The sequence below is a fragment of the Podarcis bocagei genome (assembly GCF_964188305.1).
Source record: "Podarcis bocagei genome assembly, chromosome: 10".
In the NCBI taxonomy this organism is placed as follows: domain Eukaryota; kingdom Metazoa; phylum Chordata; class Lepidosauria; order Squamata; family Lacertidae; genus Podarcis; species Podarcis bocagei.
This window is the reverse complement of record NC_138135.1, coordinates 46,141,030-46,151,790: the sequence shown is the minus strand read 5'-3', so window position 1 is coordinate 46,151,790 and position 10,761 is coordinate 46,141,030. Positions and strand designations below refer to the sequence as shown.

Here is a 10,761-nt window from a genome sequence, read left to right as displayed (position 1 = left end):
GAAGTGGCCGGAGCCTCCGCCTCCTGAGGCGGGAATACATCATCCCGAGGCGGCTTGGGGGGCGGGGCCAGGAGGCGGAGACCGTTAGGGCAACGGTCGCTGCGCGCTCTGTCCGGCCCGCGCGTTCCTGTCAGGGCGCGGCGGCCATGAGGCGGTTGTGGCCGTGGCTCGTCTTGGGGCTGGTCGTCCCCGAGGAGGCGCCCGACAAACAGAACTTCCAAGCCTACCCCCAGATTACTAACAAGAATTTTATCCGTCAGTACGTGGACGCCCACAACAACTTCCGCACCAAAGTCCAGCCCACCGCTTCCAACATGCTGTACATGGTGTGTCCCCGGCGTGGGGTGGAAGGAGGAAAGGGAGCCGTGGGCCTAGCTGGGGTGTGGGTGTGCAGGGAGCGGGCAGTGCCGGATCTACCTATAAGCTAAACAAGCTATAGCAAGCATAGGCAAACTCGGCCCTCCGGATGCTTTGGGACTACAACTCCCATCATCCCTAGCTAACAGGAGCAGTGGCCAGGGATGATGGGAGTTGTAGTCCCAAAAAACCATCTGGAGGGCCAAGTTTGCCTATGCCTGAGCTATAGCTTAGGGCCCTGCTCTCTTGGGGGCCCCCCAAAAAATTAAAGGGGGATAAACATTTCCAAAATATATGATAAAAAACAAAATAAAACCTACATCCAGCAACAGTGTTTTGTGTTGTGTAGGCTCCTATGATGTAAGTAATGCACCTGCTAGCCTGCTCCCTAAAATATCACTGGTTTTAGAAACTTATTAGGTCCATAAATTACCGTATAGCATCAAAAAAAACAGCGACAATTTGCTGTTGACAAAGAACAGCTGGACATATAAACGGCCCCATTACCTTCAGTAGCTGAGTGCCTCATCACACCTAAATCCAGCCCTGGGGAACTGTGAATACTTCACTCTGACCAATTGTGCCGCAAATAGCTCGGTTCTGTTCCACACCACCCCAAAAAATAAAGCCTGCCCCTCCCAAAAATTAATTCCTGGCTACACCCATGAAGGGAGCTGAGACAATTTGCGGTGCTGCTGGAGAGGCGAACCCCTCCCCCTGGCTTCTCCTTGGGCCCTAAAAGGGAGAAACTCCCACTGTCATCCACTACATCTTAAGGACAGTCAATGAACATTGGACGTTTTTGAGAAGCAAACCATGGCTGCCCTACAAGAGGGGTAGTGGGGGTGCCTGCCTTGGGCAGCCAGTGTTGGCTGTATTGAGGGCGGTGAGAGAGTAGCAGAGATGGGTAGAACACAGAGGTGAATAATATCACTGTACTCAAACCTTGGTTTCAACTGCTAATTTCCCACCTGGGCAGGGTCATTGTTTAAAACTGCCATTTTCCTTTGTGCCCCTCCATCCCTGCTTTATTCAAACCTCTGTCGTTTTTCAAACTATTTTCCTCTCAGCTCTCTTCATCTCCACTTCACTTTTAACTTCTGCTATTTTAAACCACCAGTTTTCCCATGCCAGGTCATTCATTGGTGATGTGCTCCAACTACCTCACTTTCATTCCAGGATTGTGCTAAGGCACTACAAATCCACTAATGAGGGCTGTGCCATATGTCTTTTTTTATGTGTAAAGGAAGACATTGTTTGAGAGCTGGGTGGAAAAGGTATTGAAAGTGAAATATACTCGGAGTCGAGCGTGAATTTTATGCTCTTTATTCAGCTCGTAGTAGCAATGAATGAAAATTTCCCCCAAACGTCTAGCTATATACAGTATACATTATTTACACAATGGCCCCATGTGATTGGCTAATTCTGGGCTGCTCCTGTAGGCCAATCAGGTCGCAGATTCACTTCCACCTGGAGCTGGATTGGGTGGCTCCTGCAGACCAATCAGACTGCTACATTCTGGATCCTATTGTTCTAGGATTCAGCTCAGTACATAACAGAAAGAAAGACTTGTAATCTGAATTTTGACTGAACTGAAAATGTGACATCGTTACATTTACTAGAGCTGTATAACAAAAATAATTAATAGCTGTGTGTAATACTTTTGTATTTTGCAGACATTTGATCTCGCCTTAGCTAAAATAGCCAGAGAATGGGGAAAGAAATGCATATTTGAATATAACCCAGTTAAGAATATTCACCCTGAATATGCATTTAGGCCATTTGGAGAAAATATGTACAGGACACCTGCCAGAAGTAAACCATTTGATCCTGCTATTCCTATTTCAGTATTTCATGATGAAGTAATATACTACAACTACAGCAGCAACACATGTGAAATGATATGTAGACATTATCTTCAGGTAAGTTGTATTTTTCACTGGTCAGATTGTCAACCATTTTTGTATCTTCAGAAACAGAAGCACCTTAAGGTTAGACATTTTCCTGGCACATGCAAATAATGAATACAGCTCTTAATCAGACACCAAAGATTTAACACTTATCATCCCCAAATTAACAGAAATAGTATTCCATTTACCTGTCAACCAGGATGATGGAATACTAACATAAAACATAAAGGTACCTTTAGCCAAATGACAATAAAGAGAGGAGGAGTCTGAATATTACAGACTGAATATTATAACTGAATAATATAACTGAATATTACATAACGTAGTTTATATTATATAATCTACTTTTTTCCAGGTTGTTTGGGCTAACACTTATAAAGTTGGCTGTGCTGTTATCCTCTGTCATCAATCACAAGATGGAAGGAGGAATAGTGCGACATTTGTATGCAATTATGGTCCATCGTAAGTTAACGAATGTTAAAGAGATCCAAACTTGTGTTTACACAAAGTGTTCTAACTTGCAGAATTGCATGAGTATTCACAGTTGAATTAAGGAGCAATCTTAACTGCTCTTTACAGAGCTATAGAACCATTGGTGCATCTGCAGTTCTGCCATGCCCAATGATTGGGACAGAAAGTACAGGACAGGCATATCACTGTGCCAGCCTCTGCCAGCGTGTAGGTGGCAGCTCAGTCCCTCCCCACCCATTTAAAATTGCTATCAGTGGGAACCCCACTGGCATCACCCCACTGGCAGCAACCAGAAGGAAGCTGACAGGCCTGTAGGGCTGGGCAAAGGTACACCCTTGCCTAATCCAAACCTCCCTAGCCTGGTGTAAAGGAGGTTGGATTGCTTTCTTACTGTATGTATGTATTGCATCTTTTACTGTTGATTGCAAAGCAAACAGAATACTCAACTGCTGTTTTCCAGCCATTTCTATGATTAACAATTATTTCTGTTATCCAAATTGTTAGACATACAAAATGTGATTAATAAGATTTTCACAATTTTAGTTCTGTTACAACTGTAGTTTAAAATTTTATTGTACAGTGGTGCCTCGCAAGACGAAAATAATTCGTTCCGCGAGTCTTTTCATCTTGCGATGTTTTTCGTCTTGTGAAGCACGGTCCGTCGCAACTGCGCCTCTTCAAGTGGCTTTAAGAAAAAAGTGCAAGACGTTTTCGTCTTGCGAAGCAAGCCCATAGGGAAATTCGTCTAGCGAAGCAACGCAAAACTGAAAAACCCTTTCGTCTAGCGAGTTTTTCGTCTTGCGAGGCATTCGTCTTGCGGGGCACCACTGTATTCTAAGTACCGTACTCTTCCATGTATAAGACGAAGGTTTTTTACTCTAAAGTTATGTTCAAAAACTTGCCTCGTCTTATAGAAGGATAGTGAATGGGGTGGACGGGTGATTGGCTGCAGCTGCAAGCAGGAGCATGTCAGCCACAATTGTTGGCTGCTAGAAAGGCTGCTTTGGATTGGCTGCTGCTTCTCTAATTGGGTTGGTGATTGGCTTCTGCAACAAACACTGCTGTTGATTGGCTGTAGCTGCCACGATTGGTGGCTGCTGTTCTGGAACGCACGTGATTGCCAGTGGACAGCTTTTCTCAGTTGGGTATGATTTTTTTTGCTGGGGAAGGGTCTGTTTGCGATTGGCTGTCGCTGTGGCAAGTGGGCGATTGTCTGCTGCCGGCAATTGTCAGTATCGATGCTGCATGTGAGCGATTTTTGGCACCCCCCCCCAAGCTGTAAAACTCTGGGCAATCCTTTGCAAAAAACTCAACAACTCTGAGCCATCTCCCCTCCCCCTCCCATTTTCTTAAATTTGAGTCCCCCAAAATAGGGGGCATCTTATAGATGGAGGAGTCTTATAGACGGAAAAGTACAGTGTGTTGTCTCCCTAGCAGGGAGGAGCCATCGGTCATAGAATGCATCCTTCCATGAAGAAGCTTCTTGGTTCAGTCCTCAGTATCTCTGCTTAAATAATCACGTACCAGGTGCTGAGGAAATACCTGACATTCCAGGAGAATCACCAAATCAGCTTCATGCACCCAAGAAAGTGGGCTCTGGTCCATGAAAACTTAGACTAAAATAATTTTTTGACAATGGCACTTTTTGTAGTTTTGACTACTACAGGAGACCATTTTTTGTGTTTTTAACAGTGTTGTAAGTCATTTGGAGACCTTTAGGTAACAAGAGACTAAAGTTAATAAATAATAATACCACAGATACCCTTTTGCAACTTTACTGCACAAACCTTGTAGGTCACCAATCCAACCCCCTACATGAGGGCTGCACTCGCTCACAGGTGAACTTCTGGGGCATTATACCTACAGTGAGTGGGGCCAGAGGCAAAAGAGGGCATGGCAGTAGATGAAACATTTATCTTTGCACAGTAGGCCATGTTCCAGTGACCAAGAGAGACCCAAGCAAATAGATCAGTAGATGAAACATTTATCTTTGCACAGTAGGCCATGTTCCAGTGACCAAGAGAGACCCAAGCAAATAGATCAGTGTTACAGAGCCAATACTGGTGACACTGGCACTTTGACAGGGCAGCAGCAAGATTTTGGTTAAATGGGTGCACCAGCAAAAACACCGGATTTACTCCACTGCTGTTCCCTCACAACCCAATCTTGCCTTTGCTTCATCCTCTTAAGCGGCAGTGATGTCAGTACTGTATCAGAAGGGTAGGTCTGCAGCACCATACTGGTCACTCCTGCCAGCCATGAAAAGCCAGAGGTCTCTATAACCTGTTCATATCCACATTTCTTAGTCTTTCAGCCAGTGCAAAGCTGGGAGTGTGGCCCAGGCAGAATTGTAAAAGCCAGGAAAGGATTAGAGGGATGCATTCAGCACCCAGGACTGAGGTTGTCCACTCTTCACAATTTGTTAGCATCTTTAACTTTTATTATATTTATCATTGCCTTCGTTTTAATTTTCAGTAATTTTGTGTACTTAATTTGTTATTACTGTACTTTAATAAACTTTTGTTCTTCAGGATGGAAGTTGGAATTCAACCATATAAACCAGGAAGGCCATGTAGTAACTGCCCAGGAGACAGGTGTCAAAATAGACTCTGTAGTAAGTATAGTGAATGATGCAAATGTTCATGAAAAGGATTATTTAAACCATCAAATATGTTGGTTTTTGAGCTCCATTTGTATCACCTCTAGTAGGACATTCTAATGTGCTTAAGGCATGGAACGCAGGAAAGGCGAGTAGTGTTCTGGTATTCACCTCTTTGCTTTGTCCCATGTCAGTCAATCCTTTGGGAAAAGGGGAATAATTGTGCTTTGGTGCACTGTTGCAGTAGAGAGACAACAGTTGCTTCCTTCCTTAATCTAGGTGACCTAGGTTCTTTTGAGAGGGCTCTCATAGGAGGTCAGTGTCTCTGAGTGCTATAGAGTACAAAGCTGCATTTTCAGTCATTCCTGAAAAGTGGGTCCTTAAAATATTGTTGTCAATACTAGTACTGGGCTAGTGCAGAGAAACAAAAGGGAACATTCCATTATACCTATTAGTAGTTCTGTTCATGATTCAAGAAATCACATTCAGATATTTTACTGATTAATTGGTGTTCAGGTTTAAAGCTTTACACATGACTATATCTTATAAAAGTATGTGATTGCAAGGATACATAGAGTGCCTTTTGATTAGAGCAAAAGATAAGTGAGAAAACACAGTGCTCCCTGTTGCTAGCTCATCAAAAATTATTACGTATCTGTTGGTTACTGCATATTGCCTGTTATTACCTGTACTTTGCCCATGTCTCTGTGGTTTTGAAAGGTGTCTAATGACCTTTCACCACTGTATACCTCTGGACAAGGTATTACTGAAAACCAAATAAAATACAGTGGTACCTCGGGATGCGAACGGGATCCGTTCCAGAGCCCCGTTTGCATCCCGAATGGAACGCAAGATGCAACGGCGCGCGTGCGCGGGTTGCATTTTGCCGCTACCGCACATGCGTGTGACGTCATTTTGAGCGTCTGCACATGCGTGAGCGGTGAAACCCAGAAATAACGCACTCTGTTACTTCCGGGTTGCCGTGGAGCGCAACTCGAACGGGCTCAACCAGAAGCACATTTAACTCGAGGTATGACTGTACCTTCTTCCTTTCAGCTTCCAGATTATAGAAAAAAGGTTATAGGCAGGACAGCAGATAGACTACAGTCTGAGCCTTCAAGTCATCAGTATTGGCGGGCAGTGGTGGTGGCAGAATTTCACTGTAATTTTATTATTAAAATTGGTTACTCACCTTACTCTTCACTTAAAACCTAATAGACTTGGGGTAAGGAGGGGGGCTTTCAACTTACCAGGTATTTATCAAATAAATCACTGTACATTTTGGATGCTGAAATTTAATGGAAATGCTTTCACGTTTCCTGTCATATGGCTGAAAATAAAAACTCATAGCAAAATGCTAACATTTTTAAAGCCTTTTTTCACTTGTTACAACTATTTCCCTTTTGCAGGAAATTCTGAACGCGAAAAAGTAAACAACCGTATGTATTACATTTGTTTTATACTTTAATTTACTTAAAGAACAAAATTCAAATTCAGTGAAACTTTTTTATTTTTTTAAAAATAGGCTATTCACGATGGCATCCAACCTCTAAATTCAAGTTTATATGTGATGACTTCTGCATCACTGTTGCAGTTTTAAGGCCATTATTAATGTTTGTAGCATTTGTAGCTGTTTACATCTTAAAACTCCATTATCCAGGTTTAGTTTTTAACACTAGGGTAGGTTACTGAGCATATTTACATGAATGATAAAGATTATATTCCTGCATTTTATATTAAAGTAGATTTGCTTCGTTGCATTGTTTCACGTTATTTTGTGTTTTCTCAAACTGTATAAATTTACCTGTTACATATTAATGTAATATTAAATATTTTTAAACTGGAAAGATAAATTTAAAATAAAATATATGGTTATCTTGAATATTTTGTACAAATAAAAATTAAGCGTATTAAATTGGTTGGCATCTGTCTGTTTCAGGAGACAATGAAGCAGTGTGCCTTTGGGGGTGAGGTCAAGCTGTTGGAAGGTTGCATCACTTGCTGTGGCTGTAGAGACCTAAGTGGGAAAGACCAATTTTGTTGCAGCTGGGGCAAATTAAGGTGTTCAGTTGTGCTGCTGCAGATGCACATACATTTCTCCACTCACTCTTACCTCCAGTTCTATTCAATATGTATTACACTATATGAGGGAGTATTCTGTGGTGGCTTCCCATCTTTGGAATGTTGTCCCCAAGGAAGCCTGCCTGGAAATTGCATTTAATACCATTTCAGCAACAGGGAAAATATTTGTTTTCCCAGGCTTTCAAAAACTGCTAGTATAAACATTTTAACTTAAAAGAGTTTGATTTTACTGTCTATTTGAATGGGCTGTGGCTGCTTTAGTTGTTTTAACTTTATTATTATCAGTTGTTAAATTGAAGGGTTTTTAAAAATAGTTTAGTACTGTTAGCCGCCCTGGGGCCATGAATTTATGTTGAAAGTGCAGGATATAAATTATGTAAAAAAATTATTCTGTATATAATATCCATAACAAGATGTAAACTCCTTCCACTTAGATCTCCTTATAACAGCACAATTTTGGATGTATATTAAGGTAGATCAAAAATGCTTTCTCTCTTTTAGCAATGTCTCTTTTCAAAGTCTAGTTTTAAACTTTTAATTTATTTGAATGTGCTTCTCTTGGGGAGGAGTGGAGAGAGAGTGGAGCACTTGCTATCTTCTAGTCCAGGGTTTCCCAAACTTGGGTCCCCAGCTGTTGTTGGATTACAACTCCCATCATCCTTCCCTACCAGGACCTGTGCTCAGGGGTAATGGGAGTTGTACATGTTGACTGAACAACAAATGCTCATAGGCGCCGACTCCATGGGGCCTAAGGGGGCCCGAGCCCCCTCAAAAATTCGTTTGGGGGGGCTCCGCCCCCCCAATAATCTCGGGCGCCCCTCCAGCAGAGCGCCGCCGCTGATCGCGCGGCTCTGCTCCTCGGCTCAGCCTCCCTCTCGCCTTGACGTCACGGCGCCCAGCTACGGTCTGTCCGCCCCCCTCCACCGACACCACCCCCAAACACACACACAACCTGCCCAGCATGCTCCTAACGAGCGCCCACCTGCCAGCCTCAGTGTGGCTTCTCTGGTTCCTATTATGAATGTGATTTCTGCCTCTCTGTGTATAGAAGGCATTGACAAGGGTGTGTGCCCCCCTTTCTTTCTCCCTCTCCCCCCTTTCTCTCTCTCTCACACACACACACCACAGGGAAAGGCGAGTGCTGGGAGGTGGGCGGGGGGGGAGCGGGGGGGGTGAGGGGAGAGGCGGCAGCAGCAGCGGGGAGTAAGGGAGAATAGCGATATAAAATCAATTGCGGCTGGAGGGTGAGCAAGAGTTTCAGCTGGGCTGTAGGGCGGGCGGTGAGGGGGGGGAGTGTGAATCTGTGGGGAAGGCAAGAAGGAAGGAGGGAGGGATAGGGGTGAGATTGAGAGAGGGGGAGGGAGGAGGGGTGGGGGAAGGAAGGAAAGAAGGGTTGGAGGAAAGGAAAGAAATGAATGAAACAGGAAGCAACGAGAAGAAGGAAGGATGGAAAGGGTTGGAGGAAAGGAAGGAAGGAAGGAAGGAAGGAAGGAAGGAAGGAAGGAAGGAAGGAAGGAAGAGAGAGAGGGGGGGTGAGATTGAGGGAGGGGGTGGAAAAGGAAGGAAGGAGGGAGGGAAAGAGAGAGGGAAGGAAGAAGGGAAAGAAAGAAAGAGCAGGGAAGGGTTGGAGGAAAGGAAAGGAATGAATGAAACAGGAAGCAATGAGAAGAAAGGAAGGAAGGAAAGGGTTGGAGCAAAGAAAGGAAGAAAGGAAGGAAAAAGGAAGGGAAGGTGAGATTGAGGGAGGGGGTGGAAAAGGAAGGAAGGAAGGAAGGAAGGAAAGAGGGGGAAAGGAAGGAAATAAGAAGCAATGAGACGAAGGAAGGAAGGAAAGAAAATGAATGAAATAAGAAGCAATTAGACGAAGGAAGGAAGGAAGGAAGGAAAGAAAAAGCAGGGAAGGGTTGCAGGAAAGGAAAGAAAGGAATGAAATAGGAAGGGAGGAAGGAAGGAGCATCGAAGGGTTGGAGGAAAGGAAGAAAATGAATGAAATAAGAAGGAATGAGACGAAGGAAGGAAGGAAGGAAGGAAGGAAGGAAGGAAAGAAAGAAAGAAAGAAAGAAAGAAAGAAAGAAAGAAAGAAAGAAAGAAAGAAAAAGGGGAGCAGTGGAAAGAGGGAGGAAAAAAAACAGGAAGGAAGGAAGGAAGGAGTACTTAGGCTATGTCTCTTGGGACAGGTTAGCTGAGCTCCTGAGCAAGTGCCCCATGCCCCGCCTGCCCTCTTTGCCCCTCGGCCCCGTCTGCCTCCGCCCCCGACTGTATCCAGACCCCTGCCTCCTCCCCACCTGCTCCCTCGCCAGCCAGCCAGCCGCACGCCCTAGCCGGAGAGCCCCGGCCGTCCCCGTCGCGCAATCGGCTGGATCTCCCTTCAGCAGGCCGTGCTCACAACTCAGCCCAGGGACCCCCCAGCAGCAGATCTCCGGCCCAGCTGAAGAATCCGGCAACAAGCCCCCTCCTCCCCAATCGCTCCGCCGAAATACGCTCCAAAACCCCCCAGATAGGCCGCCGGCCGCCAAGTCTCGTGGCGCCCTGAGCGAGGGTCTCTCCCCAACACCGCCACCTCGAACTGCGTTCTCCCGGCTACCCGAGCGAACCAGCGGCAGGACCCCAGTATGGGCCCCCCCAATATTTTTTATAAGTCGGCACCCCTGCAAATGCTCCCCACACCAAGAGCTTACAAGAGCATGAGTATTAAAGCAAAGGATTTGCCATTCCACTGCGCTGAGTCTTCAAGTTTAATTCCTCCATTGCAATCCTTTTTTTTTTGGATGTTTTGGCAGGTTTTGCTGTCCGAACTCTCTGAATTCATCTGCGACTGCAGCCTTCTGTCATAGCCACCTGAAAAACACTTTTTTAAAAAAAATATTAAGACCTGATAAGAGTCCAGCTGATGAAGACCAGCACTGAAAGCATGACTTAGGCTCAAGTAGCTTCTGAATGGAATTGCTTGGGATTCTCCAGTCAAGAGTATCCACTTCCCCCGCAGCATTTCAGCTAAACCACAGTTCAGATGGATTTAACACAACCACAGTAGCCAATCGCATATGTATGGACTGCAATGGCGGGGGAGACAGAGAGGAGAGATAGAAAAGGACCCGCAAATGTCCCCTTTAAAAAGAGAGGAGGGCGGGAAGAGAGGGGTCCACCCAGTGCACAAACCGGGAAAGAGAATCGTTCCGGAGATGGAGGTACAGCCTCGAGACTTGTTTAAAACAACAAGAGGTTTCTGATCTCCGCACTTAACATCTCGTGCGAGTCTCGTCCGTGCAGCCGGTGGGGTCACACCAAGCAAAGGAACGGCGTGGAAGCGTTCTAAGTGGAGAGCGGGAGTTCGGCGCGGGG

At 45.1% G+C, this 10,761-nt stretch overlaps 1 protein-coding gene and 1 long non-coding RNA gene across 3 annotated transcripts; one reads left to right on the top strand and one right to left on the bottom strand.

Annotated features, from left to right (window-relative positions):
• The first annotated feature begins 40 nt into the window (after positions 1-40).
• On the top strand, positions 41-10,521 carry LOC308596758 (GLIPR1-like protein 1). 2 transcript variants are annotated; one of them, XM_081211978.1, is made up of 6 exons: positions 41-326; positions 2,034-2,279; positions 2,623-2,729; positions 5,270-5,352; positions 6,747-6,776; positions 10,406-10,521. In XM_081211978.1, the coding sequence occupies exons 1-6, from the start codon at positions 147-149 to the stop codon at positions 10,504-10,506; spliced, it is 747 nt and encodes a 248-aa protein (XP_081068104.1). In that variant the 5' UTR covers positions 41-146; the 3' UTR covers positions 10,507-10,521. The 2 variants fall into 2 exon arrangements, with proteins under 2 accessions (XP_081068104.1, XP_081068103.1); XM_081211977.1 differs by lacking the exon at positions 10,406-10,521 and adding an exon at positions 6,863-7,219 and having other exon boundaries at positions 44-326.
• On the bottom strand, positions 7,941-10,677 carry LOC308596768. The gene is made up of 3 exons (XR_014012699.1): positions 10,579-10,677; positions 10,087-10,267; positions 7,941-8,142 (listed from the first exon to the last, which is right to left on the bottom strand). It is a non-coding gene; the product is annotated as an uncharacterized lncRNA (long non-coding RNA).
• Between the last annotated feature and the right edge of the window lie 84 nt (positions 10,678-10,761).